At 55.9% G+C, this 14,335-nt stretch overlaps 7 protein-coding genes across 7 annotated transcripts; 4 read left to right on the top strand and 3 right to left on the bottom strand.

The window, feature by feature from the left end:
• Nucleotides 1-190: 190 nt before the first annotated feature.
• On the bottom strand, nt 191-1,029 carry GNI_014090 (hypothetical protein; the record flags this gene model as incomplete). Its single annotated transcript, XM_011130614.1, has 2 exons — nt 191-874; nt 934-1,029. 2 exons carry the CDS (start codon nt 1,027-1,029, stop codon nt 191-193), a joined length of 780 nt encoding a protein of 259 aa, XP_011128916.1.
• Nucleotides 1,030-1,071: 42 nt separating this feature from the next.
• On the bottom strand, nt 1,072-3,997 carry GNI_014080 (AMP-binding enzyme; the record flags this gene model as incomplete). The annotated part of the gene is made up of 2 exons (XM_011130613.1): nt 1,072-3,753; nt 3,839-3,997. The coding sequence occupies 2 exons, from the start codon at nt 3,995-3,997 to the stop codon at nt 1,072-1,074; spliced, it is 2,841 nt and encodes a 946-aa protein (XP_011128915.1).
• Nucleotides 3,998-4,219: 222 nt separating this feature from the next.
• Nucleotides 4,220-7,673, top strand: GNI_014070 (TBC domain protein; the record flags this gene model as incomplete). Its single annotated transcript, XM_011130612.1, has 4 exons — nt 4,220-4,758; nt 4,894-4,975; nt 5,161-5,790; nt 5,937-7,673. 4 exons carry the CDS (start codon nt 4,220-4,222, stop codon nt 7,671-7,673), a joined length of 2,988 nt encoding a protein of 995 aa, XP_011128914.1.
• Nucleotides 7,674-7,771: 98 nt separating this feature from the next.
• GNI_014060 (pyridoxine biosynthesis protein) lies at nt 7,772-8,764 on the bottom strand (the record flags this gene model as incomplete). Its single annotated transcript, XM_011130611.1, has 1 exon — nt 7,772-8,764. One exon carries the CDS (start codon nt 8,762-8,764, stop codon nt 7,772-7,774), a length of 993 nt encoding a protein of 330 aa, XP_011128913.1.
• Nucleotides 8,765-8,792: 28 nt separating this feature from the next.
• On the top strand, nt 8,793-10,295 carry GNI_014050 (RNA recognition motif protein; the record flags this gene model as incomplete). The annotated part of the gene is made up of 1 exon (XM_011130610.1): nt 8,793-10,295. The coding sequence occupies one exon, from the start codon at nt 8,793-8,795 to the stop codon at nt 10,293-10,295; it is 1,503 nt and encodes a 500-aa protein (XP_011128912.1).
• Nucleotides 10,296-10,531: 236 nt separating this feature from the next.
• Nucleotides 10,532-11,209, top strand: GNI_014040 (glutamine amidotransferase; the record flags this gene model as incomplete). Its single annotated transcript, XM_011130609.1, has 1 exon — nt 10,532-11,209. One exon carries the CDS (start codon nt 10,532-10,534, stop codon nt 11,207-11,209), a length of 678 nt encoding a protein of 225 aa, XP_011128911.1.
• Nucleotides 11,210-11,651: 442 nt separating this feature from the next.
• GNI_014030 (heat shock protein 90) lies at nt 11,652-14,174 on the top strand (the record flags this gene model as incomplete). The annotated part of the gene is made up of 2 exons (XM_011130608.1): nt 11,652-13,004; nt 13,353-14,174. 2 exons carry the CDS (start codon nt 11,652-11,654, stop codon nt 14,172-14,174), a joined length of 2,175 nt encoding a protein of 724 aa, XP_011128910.1.
• Between the last annotated feature and the right edge of the window lie 161 nt (nt 14,175-14,335).

The raw sequence follows: 14,335 nt of genomic DNA, 5'->3' as shown, positions 1-14,335 counted from the left end.
CATCATGTCGAACTCCAAAGAGCAAACGTTTCAGCACTTGATTCACAGACTCAGGGATGGTCCTTTCAAAATTAAGGAGTGATTATACCACCAGGCCGGGAGTGGGTTTGGCCGCTTCCTCACTGGGAAAGTGTGGAGCCTCAGCGACAAGTGGGCATCAGCGACAAGTGGGCCTCACTAACGGGCGGGATTAAGGATGCAGCATGAGCCTTGAGTGGTAGGTGTCTACTGGATGTTGTGGCGGCATGACCACCTGGCTATCGACAGTGAGCCACTCAATGGCTTCTTCGGTGGTGACGTTATTGGGTGTCCGGACAACTGCTTTGGTGGTTAAGCAGTCTCTGTCGAATTGTCTGGGCACGATGTCCGGCAGGAAGGGGTTATTGTCGATGACTGCGGTCGACACTTGGTCGATCCGGTCGGAACTGACTCCCGCAGTTGTGGCCGGTAGAGTGATGTTGGCCAGCGCCTCCACCACGGTCGACCGCGGTAGAGGTCTGGGTTGACTGTCAATCACCACTGGCAGCTGGACACCACCGTTGACCTGGTCACCGCCACAGGCAGCACCGCTATTCGGTTGGAGGATATTTGGCAGAGGGGGCAGCTGGGTAGCTAATTCCGCGCTGAGGGTCTGAATCATCTTCTCCGAGATTAAGTACATGTCTCGAATCTTCTGCAGGTAGGCCTTCACTTCCGCAGCTTCCTCGTCGAACTTCCGCCGCCGCTCATCCACGTTGTACAACACATCGCCCACGGACAAGTCGCTCGCCATTGAGAGCAGAGTACGGCAGGAGTGCGCCAAACTCAACACGTGCACGCGCAACTGGAACTGCTGCGTCTGCCACTGCGCCAGCGCGTGCGTGTGCGGCGCCACCTACAATGCACTATATATCGCACACACAAATCGACGCGCGATCATCGCTGGGTGCTTACTCTAGCAGAGGTGAGTATACCACTGAGGGAGTGCAGGATTTTAGCCCGAGTCCGTTCAACGACGTCGTGGAGGGTTTGGTTGACGTTGTCCGCCATATTTCATAGAGCAAAAACTGTGGGCCAGGCCTGGAGTGCGGACTACTGTTCATGGTCGCGTGTTTCGTAAACGTTGTAGAGTCGTTCGGCAAGCTTGCGTCGGGCGACAGTATCCTGCGGGTCTGGGAGTGTTTTCAGTATGAGTATTTCGGATGGGACTTCGTAGCGACTGCAGGTGGACTCTAGGTCGCGGAGAAGGTCGGTGACGGTCACGGCCGTGGCGTGTGCGAGCTCTACGAGTGCAACCAATTTCTGGCCGGTGAATTCGTGTGAAACGCCGACGGCGAGTGCTTTGCTGATGGCGGGGTGTTTGGTGAGGATGTCTTCAACGTGCCCGGTTGAGGTCAACTGCGTCTCCACGCGCACTGTGCGACTGTCATGTGCCACAATGTACAACCGTCCTTCCGCGTCCATGCGTCCTCGATCGTGCGTGTTGTGCCAACGCATTATCAAAGGCAACGGCGACAACATCGGGTCGTCCCGCATCGGAAAGTCTCCCGTGTACGCACTCAATCCCGACGCAAACCGGTTGATCTTCTGCCCCCTTAACGCACGCCCCGACGGGGGAATCAAATCGCGCGACAAGAATCCACTCCGCATTGACGCGCTGCCTAGGAACGACAAACCACTCGGCGAACCGAGCGGCAATCCAGCGGAGGAACCGGCTGGTGAGCCGGCTGGAGAACGATGGGCGTTGCCGAGCAGCTGGTGCCCGTTCCCCAGCACTTCCGGGTGGCCGTTCTGGTCGTTGGGGTTGTGGTCGTCAAGGCCGCCGAAACTACAGTCCGATATGGCTGGCGAGGACTTTGCGCCGGACATCGTACCCGGTTGATCATTGTAGGTCAGGAAGCGCTCGGTCGCCTCGTCGCCGCCTTCCACCACGGGCGCCACGGCCTTTTCTTCGTCGCCCTTGTGGTCGCCCTCCTCTTCCTGAGGCTCCATCTTTTTCAGGTAGATCTCGATCTGCTCGTCTTCCGCCTCTTTCAGAGTACTCGCTAACTCAGGCGGCACAGGACGCGTCAGCGGCTCCGCCATTTTAGCCGAGGCCTCAAGCGGCACGGGCGCCTCCGCGCCTGTCAAAGGAGAGCCGTCGGTGAAGGCCACATGCTCTTCTTGTGTGCGTTCGACCGCCGAGGAACGCCTCCGAGTAATCCGGTGGTCTGTACTGGAGCGTCTCGGTCGCGTGTCCTTCTCGGGACTCGGGACCTCAGAGCCCGGGGCTTGAGGACTCGGAGCTTGAGGACTCCGAGCTTCGGAAATAGGACTGGAATTGGGCGCCGTGGGATTCGCGCTCGGGACCTGGGGGTGCTGAGTGGTCTCGGCAGCGACTCCGTGTTGTTGGGTGAGGCCCATGTTTTGAGCATCGGGATTCTGTTGGGCGAGAGCGTTAGATTGCGGAAGTGTACTGTACTGACGGAAGCGACCGGACCCAAGGTCGTAGGCGGAGGAAAGGAAAGAGGGCGGTTCCGCGAGGGACCACTCAATGGTGTTGTGGAACACGAAGTCGGCGGCGTCCACGAGTTTCGCGCCATCGCCTTCGAACCCATCAATAACATTGTGCCCCCGGATCCAAACAGTACCTTCTTCACCACGTGACACACATTCTAAGTCGTCGTTGAGCACACACACTTCGCACCCTGTCGGCACGCCAACCGAACCCGGTACACGTGTGTCGAAAGTTGGATACCCCGAGCTCGTGATTTGGTGACTTGCCTGACCCGCGCCGTAAGCACATAACACTGGCACGCCTGTCCGTTCCTCCATTGTCTTCATCAACGCCGCGTCCATGTGCATCGACGTCACCCGGAGAAACCGGAAGAACGCAGGCGCCTTCTCACCGCCCGCAGGGGTATTGTCTCCAGCGGGAGTATTGTCCTCAGCGGGGGTCTTCTCGTTCGGGGTCTCGAGGCGTCCGTGGTTGACTTGTTGAAAGATCATGTAAGGCAGGAGACTGGCCCAGGTGCAGCGGTACTCATTGATGTCTGACCAGAAGCGGGAAGGCTGGAAGTCGGCGATGACGACGCCTGCTTGTTGCGAGAGCATCGAGAGGCAGCCGGTAATGAGACCGTGTGCAGTGTGCACGGGGGCGACACAGTAGCTCACGTCTACGGTTTCTCCCTCGACACCCTCAACGTCGGAGGCGCCCTGGAAGCCGTAACAGCGTTGCACGTTGGCCATGCTGACTACCACATTGCGGTGCGTGAGTGGAATGACCAAGGCCGAACCCGGCTTGCGGTACCTCAGACATACGTCCGTTTCGTGGGGTGTCAACAACGAGTTGAACTCACCGTGCGCCCCACTGTCACCGGACGTACCACCCGTCAACGCTTCCGGGAACGGCGTCACCAAAGGGTGCGCCCGTCCCACGAACGAACAACGCGGCTCTGGGATGGGCTGGGCGTCTTTCGCTCCTGCTCCGTTGGACCCCGGTTCGGATCGGGCCGGTGCCCATTGCATAGTCACGACCGGAATGCCGACAGCCTGCGCGCCAGCCACCGCCTCCAGGCACTCCGGGTGCACCAACACAAACGTAGGCTTCAACACGTGCAGGTTGTTCACGTACGTCGCCGCCTTATCATCCGGCCCGAGTGGCGCCGCTGCCCACGAGAGCCCCGCGATTGCGCATATCGCCACCAACGAATCTACCGACTGTGGAAACACAGTCACCACGGTGTCTTGCTTAATGCATTCAGATAGGTCCTGTCGTATATGATACAGTTGCCACTACAGACAGAGACACTGCTTTGAGAGAAGGGGGATGGGATGGAAGTGGATAGGCCCCTCAGAGTTGGAGTGGAAGTGGTCTTACTGCTAGTCGCCTGATAGTTAGCGCCAGCTCCCAAGCTGTGAAGGAAAGGTTCTTGTCCCTGCGATCATAAAGGATCTTGGTAGTGCTATTCAGCTCCAGAGACTGGGCCGTGCCTATCTTAGTGTTGGAAAAGCCTAGCGCATCGCCAAGCTGTAGCATGTGAGTCGGGTTGTGGGGTACGTTTCTTCAGCGCGTGGTCGGCCAGGGACGACTGTGAGCCCTCTGTAACAGTCGCTTGAAAGCTGTTTGAATGCCTTTGCACCACGGCTCCGACTGCTAGGCTATTCTCGGTTAAGGTGCAACACTGGGTTGGGGGAAAGAAAGTAGCGGAGTTGAAGTTAGGATCGAGACTGAGGTTGGGGTCAGGGTAGGGTTAATAATATGCTGCTGCCGCAGTGGTCTCGTCAGGAGTGGCCGCTTACTCACGGAGGAGGCACGTTGAACACTGAGGTGCTTTTGGGCCGGTTGTTGATGTGGGATGAGTTGAACCAAGGCACGGAGAGCAGGCGAGTGTTCTACAGACTGTTCCATCCGCCTTGGCGCAACCGACTGGCTCTACTAGATCCTGAGTACGACCCGCTTGGGTTCCGCTGGCCTACCGCGGAAGATGAGGACCACCCAGTCGCTGCTGGGACGGGCGCCATCCTGGACCGGATCCAGAGCCCGACTGAACCGCCAACGGGAGGTTACGGACCCGTGGCTCGCGCTTTGGTACTGACTTACGCGCACGAGTGGAGCTACCTGGCGCGGATCCGACCCCGCTGGTTACGGTTCATCCAACGAGACCCCTGGCTCAACGACAGCCGTTTCAAACGCAGAATGAGCCGGAAGGGTATCCCGCACACGCTCCGGCCGTACTGCTGGTCAGTGGCGCTGGGGAGCCTTATGGTCTACTCGCGAAATGTGGGTTGCTACTCCAGGTAGACCCCCCTCCCTGGGTGGGCCTATCTCGCCCCTATCCTCCCTTCCCCCCCTGCGCGGGCGTAACGTCTCCCCCCTGCGCGGGCGTAACGTCTCCCCCCTGGTCACGTTAATCCACCCGGGCCTTTGTGCAGATTGTTGCAGTCTAAGCTTGATGAGTCAATCGCAGTCCAAATAAACTTGGACGTGCCGAGAACATACCCTTCCCACGTCTGGGTAAGTGAACACACACCCTGAGAGGTCTATGGGGATTATCACGGGTGCATGGTGACGTGGGTGCATGGTGACGTGGGTGCATGGTGACGTGGGTGCATGGTGACGTGGGTGCATGGTGACGTGGGTGCATGGTGACGTGGGTGCATGGTGACGTGGGTGCATGGTGACGGGATGCATGACTGTAGTTTAAGGACCCTACAGGTGGTCAGGATTCGTTACGTAGATTGTTATATGCTTTTGCTGTGTACAATCCTGCGGTGAATTACTGTCAATCTCTGAACTTTTTGGCTGGAGTATTGTTATTGATCTTTCCCGAAGAGCTGGCATTCTGGTCATTAGTACAGTTGGTTGATACTCGGTTATATAGTCGTGGCTTTAGTTTGAGCGATTACTACTCACCTGATATGCGGGGTTTACGACAAGATATGTTTGTGTTTGGGGAATTAGTACGATTAAAGTTGCCTGATATCTACGAGCTATTCGACGACTGGAATATAGAATTATTGTGCTCACATTGGCTTCTTTGCCTTTACTCGAATCGAATCCCTATGCCGTTGTCTCTACGGATTTGGGACAGTCTGATATTGGAAGGTGACAAGATCTTATTTAGAGTAGGCTTAGCCATACTTAGATGTCTTGCTGAAAAGTTCAAACAAAGCCAAAATGAAAATCAGGACGGTGTCATCACTGTGCTAAGAGGTGATCTTAATGCACTCGCTGAATTCCCCATCGAATATATTATGCGAATCGCATTCAAAGAGCGACTCAAAAGAACAGAGATTAAACAACTTAGATTACAGTGGAAATTTTTAGATGTCACATGATGACGACCTTAAAATACTTTTGGACCAACTTGACCGTCACCATCTACTAGAGAAAATAAATCAAGCCTATAAAGTAAACCACGCGCACAAAGTCGCGCGCGCACACACACACACCACACGTACATGAACTTAAGTAGATTGTCCCTTTGGCTGAATTCCAACAGTTGGAAGATGATAAGGAAGCCGTGGCACAGCTCAAGTTGTCTTTATTGGAGCAGTTGTCTACTGATGAAGGCGTCATTTCTGCCCTACAGATGCAGGTTGCGTCTCTAAAGAAACAAATTACCCAGCAAGAGGAACGGGACGAAGCGAATCAGCGGGAACGACAAGAGTCGGAAGAGTGCTTAGACAAGAAGAAAGACGCACTGAAACTACTGGAGCAGTCTCTTCGAGAGCGCGAGACACAGTATGAAAGTCGCCTGGAGAAGGCTTATGCCGAGCGCGAACTAATTTTGGCCAGCAGAGAACAGGAAATGGCCGAACAGGAACAGAGGTTAACTGAGGAGCGAAAGGCGTTGGTTGACCAAAAAACGGCGATGGACACTCAGAACACGGAAATGCTTAAGAAGACTCGTCAAGTGGTTTTGGAAGAGTTAAAGCATCGTCATGAGGAACTCGACGTCGCAACTCGAGAGCTGGAAGCCGCCAGTCAGGAGCTGGAGAAAAAGGAGGGCCAGCAAACTGATCGAGAGGAGGAACTAAACCGTCTGAAGGTTAGCTTCGAATCAAAACAGAGCTGTGCCGAGGCCGAGATGCAACGACGAGCGGAAGAGCTGCGCCAATTCAAGGCGGAACTGGCGATTGAGGACGCGCGATTGAAAGCTGAGGACGCGCGATTGAAAGCCGATGGCTCCCGGATGGAGAAGACGCACGCCGTCCAGGTCCAGGCGTTACAAGAGCAGATGGCGGAATATGCGCGAAAGGTGATGCTGGTAAGTAGTAAGGAGGCAGAGGTGGATCGGCGATTCGCAGTGTTGGGCATAAAGGAGAGTGCGATCGCTAAGAGTGACTTTGGGCTCCAAGAACGGGAGAAGGCGGTTGCAATTAAAGAGGCCTGGGTGGAGGGGGAAGCGGGGCGTCTGGAGAGTAGGGCGGTGGAGTTGGGAGAGGCGGAACGCCGAGTGCTGATGGGCGAGCGATCGGTGGAGATGAGAACGGAGGTGCTCAACGATCGCGAAATAATGCTAGGAGATAGCGAGCGAGTGCTTGGAGACCGGACCCGGGCGCTGGATAGCCGGGGCCGAGAACTGGACGGACGGCAGGCGTATTTGGAGCATGAGCGCGCGCGGCTACAATCTCAAGTCCATAGGCTGGAGGGCCGTATGGCTGAAGCCGGAGTCGCTCTGGAAAACAAGAGCGCCACCATCGCCGGACTCACGGAGCAGTTGCGCGCACTGGAGTCCAAGGCGAACACGGACGAGGCGCTGAAACGACTCGCCGAGCGCGAACGCGTCTTTGAAAACAGCGAACGAGTCCTTACTGCGCGAGTCGCACGTCTGCGCGAGTCGCTAAAACAGACTGAGGCCGAGGTGGCCAGACTCAAAGAGCAACTCAAAGAGCAAGTCCGCACACGGCCCACGGCGTCTACGGGCAGTCCCACAAGCAGGTATAGTCCCGGGATCAAGGGCACCCCCGCAAGCTCGCCCCCTGCACCTCCGGGACTGGTCCCCGGAGGCTCGCCCTCCATCGCGCACAACGACGCCGACAGCGAATTGAAACGACTCGTACGTGCATACCTCACGGTCCACAAACACGGAAAAAACCCAAACGAACAGGCGCTGCTGCCCGTGCTCTGTGCGCTGAGTGAGTTGGGGGTTGAGGAAACCAAAAATGTTTTGACGGGCATCGTGCCGCTGCCGCGCTTCCGAAAATAATTTAAACGTGTCAGCGACGTTTGGTGGGCAGATGGCGTCGGCTCTGAACCCGTGGGGAAGTGATTCGATTCGCGGCGGCGGTTCGATTCGGGTCGGGTTTATTCGCGGCGCGCCATTTGTTCGCATTGTTGGAGGCTTTCGACGGTCCGGCCGACCATAGCAGGCCCCAGGTCGGTGCTGACTTCGGCCAGGACCTTGGGATCCTTGTAATGCGTAACAGCCTGGACGATTGCTTTGGCGCGCCGTTCGGGAAAGGCGCCGAGGAAAATGCCGGAGCCGACGAAGACTCCTTCGACGCCGAGTTGCATGCAGAGCGCGGCGTCGGCTGGGGTGGCAACGCCACCGGCGGCGAAGCAGACGACGGGGAGTCTGCCGAGTTCAGCGGTCTGTTTGAGTAAGTCGTAGGGTGCGCGCAGTTCTTTTGCGTAGGCAAAGAGTTCTTCCTCAGACATGGCAGCGGCGCGTTTAATTTGAGAGTGGAGTACGCGGATATGCCGCACTGCCTCCGTGACGTCCCCGGTCCCGGCCTCGCCCTTGGAACGGATCATGGCAGCGCCTTCACCGATACGGCGCAGTGCCTCACCTAGATCTTTAGCACCGCAGACGAAGGGTGTTTTGAAGGGCGTTTTGTAGATCTGTTGGTCCCGGTCGGCTGGCGTTAGGACTTCAGATTCGTCAATAAAGTCCACCCCCATCTCCTGCAAAATTTGCGCCTCCACAAAATGACCTATGCGACATTTGGCCATGACTGGAATCGAAACTGCGTCCATGATCTCCCGAATCAACTTTGGATCACTCATCCTCGCCACTCCTCCTTCAGCTCGGATGTCCGCCGGCACACGCTCCAATGCCATGACAGCACAGGCACCCGCGCGTTCCGCAATCTTCGCCTGCTTCGCGTTAACCACGTCCATGATCACGCCCCCCTTCAACATACGCGCCAATCCCGCTTTAAGTCGGAACTGGTCTGCCTTGGAGTCTGCCTTGCCGCTCCCGTCCACTGCTATCGGCAAACCGGCTGCGCTAAGAGCTGGCACGGCGACAGCAGCGCCTTGTAAGGTGGTGGTAGTGTGTTCTTCGTCTACGGACATAAGTAAAAATTGGCCTGGAAGAAAAAGAATGAGAGCCGGAGAAAGCAAACCGGACGATGCGTTGACCTATACACAGCTGAAGGGTGAAGAGGAAGAAGAACTGCCACAAAAGAGGCCGCTGGACCGGTCCGTGAGCTGTGTCCTGGACACACCCAAACGGGTACATACTGCCACTAACACAGAATATACCCCCCTTACCGAGCCACTCTCTAGCCCCGGGGAACAGAGCCCCGAGAAACTCCTCGAGGAACAGCGCCCCCCCGGGGAACACAGCCCCGGGGAACACCCCCCGGGGGAGCACAGGGCCGCGGAAAGTCCAGAAGCTCTAGACGCGAGGGAGGCACCGCCTAGCCCAGAAGAAGCACCCACATGCGAGGGCAGCTCTGACAATGCTCGGTCTGAAACAGCGGACGGCCCGGAAGGGGAGAATGCCGATGGAGTCACGGGGTTACCTCTAGAGTCGACACCTGCGGCACAAACTCGACAGCCGGCCGAAGCAGTCTCGACGGCTGCAGCCGGCACGAGCACAGAACTCACCACTCATTCGGTCGATGGCAGGTCATTGGACGCCAGGTCAGCTTCAGGAAGGTCAGCGGAAGACAGGTCAACGGCGGAAGACAGATCAGCAGCAGAAGAAAGGTTAGCGGAAGACAGACGGATAGCGGAAGAGACTCAACGTACCCGCCCGCGTACGTTGGAGCTTGACCCTCGAGCATTGGAAATGGGTCCACGGGGGTCGGTGGAAAACACGACGTTGTGGATCGGGGATTTGGAGCGGTGGGAGGATGAGGAGTACATTTATGCCTACTTCGAACAGTACTTCCCCCAGTCGGTGACGTCAGTGAAGGTGGCTCGTGACAAGGATCAGCAGCGTTCGCTCGGTTACGGCTTCGTTGACTTCTGCAGTCGCGAGGTGGCGGAACGTGTGCTCGCCGCCGCACCCGTCTTCAAACGTTCCCACGGCCGCCGTTTCAAACTGACTTGGGCTCGCGGCAAAACACGGCAACCATTTAACCCCGCTCGACGAGGCTTGACCGCTTCCGGTGGGGTCATCCATTCCGCCCCGCATCTCGGACCAGGTGCCCATCTGGCACCGCACTTGGGGCCAAGCTCATTGGCGCCTTCTTCGCACTTTGCGGGTTCGCAGTTCGGCTTGGGGCCGCTGGTCCCGGCGCCGGCGCCGGCGCCGTTCGTGCCCGGGGGCGCGCGGTGGTGTGTGGATGTACCCAAGTTACCAGCGGGATGTTCTCACCAGCGACTGCTGGAACTCGTGCTGAAACCACTTGCCCTCGAAGGCTGTACAATCCTCGAACCTTACGACGGCGACAGTGTTCGTCTCGTCTTCGCAGCTGCCAACGCCTTCTTCGCCTTCATCGCGCGCTACCGAGACTGGCGAATCGACCTCGCCGGCCTCACCCTTACCTACGCCGTCCCAGCAGATGTCATGGACTCCTGGACCCGCATGTACGAACAAAGTGTCACCGGAGCCAACGCCGACTACCAAGCCACGCCCCAATGGCAACGCATGTAGCCAACGGCCGGCAATGAGCAACAGCGAAACAATCAGTGATATCTACGGAGCTGTGAGTGAGCATGAGTTAGCACTCGCGTCCAGCAGGTTGCCTGTTGAGGCTGACAGGGAGACTGTCGCTGCCGCTGTCGCCGTCGATATCGCCGTTGTCGTTACTTTCGCTGGGTATGTCGCGAGGGAGCGCCAGGCGGGCAGGCAGGGCGCTCTGGATTTTTTAGGCCGGCTCGGCAGATAAAATGAGGATAGGGATATTGGCGTTGCAAGGCGCCTTCCAGGAGCACGCGGTGTTGTTGGAGGAGGCGTACCGTCAGCTGCGCGCGCGTGGCGGGACGGTGATTGCGCTGGAGGTGGTCGAGGTTAGGACGCCGAGTGAATTAGCTTCGTGTGATGCACTCGTGATTCCTGGTGGTGAGAGTACGACTTTCGGGATCGTGGCTGAGCGGAATGGCTTGTTAGATGATCTGCGACGTTTTGTACGGGACGGCTCGAAATCGGTCTGGGGCACGTGCGCAGGACTCATCGTCCTGGCGGACCAAATCAGCGGCGGCAAGTCCGATGGACAGCCGCTAATTGGAGGTCTCGGGGTCCGAGTTTGCAGGAACCACTTTGGCCGCCAAACGGAGTCCTTCATTGCGCCCGTATCCATGCCCTTCTTGAGTGACGAACCGCAACGGCCACTCGAATCTGTATTCATCAGGGCGCCAGTGGTGGACGTCATCTTAGCCGACGACTATAAGGCGAATGACCCTAAAAGTGCGCCCGTGGAGGTCTTGGGCAGACTCCTGTCCGGCGAGATAATTGCGGTGCGACAAGGACACCTAGTCGGCACAAGCTTCCACCCAGAACTCACCACAGACGCACGCTTTCACAAATGGTGGCTGGAGACCTGCGTACTAGGTCTAACGGCGCGCTAGCGCCTGAACACGTGGTGACCCCGTTCTGCCGTTGTCCGCAAGATTCAAATAGCGGTCCGTGGAATGTTACGAAGTGGAATATATTAGAAGGAAAAGCGCTGAAGACGGTCGGGAGAGGTTCGGCGCGAACTGGAGAGGTATGGCGCGGAAGGCATCATGCAAGCATGTTGGTTATTTCCGAAGCTCGACACGGTTGGCCCGACAGGTTGGATTTTTTTCAAAGAATATATATAGGGGTCGGGGCATGCCCGAATCTATACATCGTTATACACACCACGGGAAACTATTGCGTGGTAATGCATAGGGGTCCAGCTCAAAGCTGACAGTGGCTCTGTGCAGATTTAAAAATGGGTGAAGCTGGATTGCCAGTTCGTACTGCCGTTTTGTCTCCTGGGCGGCGAGAATTTTTAAAGTTGTATAAAAAGTTTTAACTTGTACAAACATGTCGTCCGAGAAGTTTAGCTTCAATGCTGATATCCAGCAGTTGATGTCCCTTATTATCAACACCTTCTACAGCAACAAGGAGATTTTCCTTCGTGAGTTGATTTCGAACTCGTCGGATGCTTTGGATAAGATCCGCTACCGTTCTTTGACTGACCCGGAGTCGATTAAGGATGAGGAGAAGTTCCAGATTGCCATTGTCCCCAACAAGGACGCGCATACCTTGACCATCGCTGATACTGGTGTGGGTATGACCCGCGAGGAGCTTATTAAGAACCTGGGTACCATCGCCCGTTCGGGTACCAAGGCCTTCATGGAGGCTCTAGAGAGCAACAATGGTGACATGTCGCTCATTGGACAATTCGGCGTGGGCTTCTACTCCGCTTATCTTGTGGCTGAGACCGTCACTGTTGTCTCCAAGCACCCTGATGACGAGCAATACATCTGGGAGTCTGCCGCTGGTGGTTCCTTCACTGTCAGCAAGTGGGAGGAGTCTTCCGGCTACCCTAAGATTACCCGTGGTACTCACATTATTTTGAAGTTGAAGGAGGACCAGTTCGAATACGAGGAGGAGAAGAGACTTACTGACTTGATTAAGAAACACTCTGAGTTTATTAACTTTGATATCCTGCTCGCTTGCACTAAGAGCCGATCGAAGGAGGTCGAGTTGGAGGGAGAGGAACTAGAGGAAGCCCAGAAGAAGGAGGCTGAGCGTAAGGAGGAAGAGGCCAAGAAGAAGGCCGAGGAGAAGAAGGAAGGTGAGGAGGAAGAGGACAAGAAGGCTGACGACGAAGAGCCCAAGAAGTTCACTAAGACCGTCACCGAAGAGGTTGTTGAGTACGAGAAGGTCAACAAGAACAAGCCTCTCTGGATGCGCAAGCCCGAAGAGGTGACTGAGGAGGAATATGCCGCCTTCTACAAGAGCATCTCCAACGACTGGGAGAAGCACCTCGCTGTGAAGCATTTCTCCGTTGAAGGTCAGCTCGAGTTCAAGGCTGTTCTCTTCGCCCCCAAGAGAGCCCCCTTCGACTTGTTCGAGACCCGCAAGAAGCGCGATAACATCAAGCTCTACGTCAGAAGAGTCTTCATCACCTCCGATTGCGAGGAACTGATCCCCGAGTGGCTCTCCTTCGTTAAGGGCGTCGTGGACTCTGAGGACTTGCCGCTCAACATCTCTCGTGAGACCCTGCAGCAGAACAAGATCATGAAGGTCATCCGCAAGAACCTTGTGAAGAAGTGCCTCGAACTCTTTGCTGAGATCGCGGAGAACAAAGAGAACTACAAACAGTTCTACGAGCAGTTCTCAAAGAACATCAAGCTGGGTATCCACGAGGATAACACCAACCGCGAAAAGGTAATTTGCACACTCACTTACATGCCCGTAATGTATAATACGGTGATAACTTAGCACGTCCGACTTTGCAAAGCAAGCACATCCGATTGGTTATCACGTCGTCGCCTAAATAAGGCCTTGTCTACCCGCCTCTCGTCTTTCGTGGATTGTTCCTCGAAGTGACGAAAGGGAGTTGTGGGTAATTCAAGGAAGCTTCTAGGCCACATCAACTGCAATGGGGCCAGCAGTTGCCTATGCAATTAGCATATTTGCCTTTGGCAAATATGAGGCCTGAACGCAACACTGATGCAATCCATCCCCATCCCCGATCCCGTTAATCGAAAGCGTTTGTCACTGGTTACTTTGTAGATTGCTGAGTTGTTGAGATTCCCTACCTCAAAGTCTGGCGATGACGAGGTGTCCCTGAAGGAGTACGTGGACAACATGAAGGAGGGCCAGAAATCCATCTACTATATCACTGGTGAGAGCAAGGCCGCTGTGGCTTCTTCTCCGTTCTTGGAGGCTCTGAAGAAAAAGGGCTACGAGGTTGTGTACATGGTTGACCCGATTGACGAGTACGTTGTTCAGCAGCTCCGTGAGTACTCCGGCCACAAGCTGGTGTGCTGCTCTAAGGAGGGTCTGGAGCTGGAGAAGACCGAGGAGGAGAAGAAGGAGTTCGATGAGCTCAAGACCGACTTCGAGGGCTTGACCAAGCTCATGAAGGAAGTCTTGCACGACAAGGTTGAGAAGGTTGTGTGCAGCGAGCGCGTGACTGAGTCTCCTTGCGTCCTCGTCACCTCTGAGTTCGGTTGGTCCGCGAACATGGAGCGTATCATGAAGGCTCAGGCTCTTCGTGACAACACCATGACCAGCTACATGATCTCGAAGAAGACTATGGAAATCAACCTCTACCACCCCATCATGAAGGAGCTTAAAAAGAAGGCCGACGCCGACAAGTCCGACAAGACCGTAAAGGATCTTATCTGGCTGCTCTACGACACTGCCCTCCTCACTTCAGGCTTCTCCCTCGAAGAACCGTCGCAGTTCTCCGGACGCATTCACAGAATGATCAAGCTCGGACTCTGCATCGACGAGGACGACATGCTTGTTGAGAACGGTGAGGACGTACCTCCTCTTGAGGAAGTCGAAGCAAACCCCGATGTGGTTTCCAAGATGGAGGAAGTAGACTAAACCATTTTTGAACAGAACAATTAACTACCTCGAACTACCTCGTGTGTATGCGCGACAATTAATCTGTCACCAAGTTTTGAGCACACACCTCTAAAGAAAACGAGGTGGGTGACACACATAGATGTCATTGGACTCTTCATCCGTTCGTGCCCCCCCCCCCC

The sequence above is a fragment of the Gregarina niphandrodes genome (genome assembly GCF_000223845.1).
Source record: "Gregarina niphandrodes unplaced genomic scaffold scaffold00002, whole genome shotgun sequence".
Lineage (NCBI taxonomy): Eukaryota > Apicomplexa > Conoidasida > Eugregarinorida > Gregarinidae > Gregarina > Gregarina niphandrodes.
This window is presented reverse-complemented; position numbering and strand designations above follow the sequence as displayed.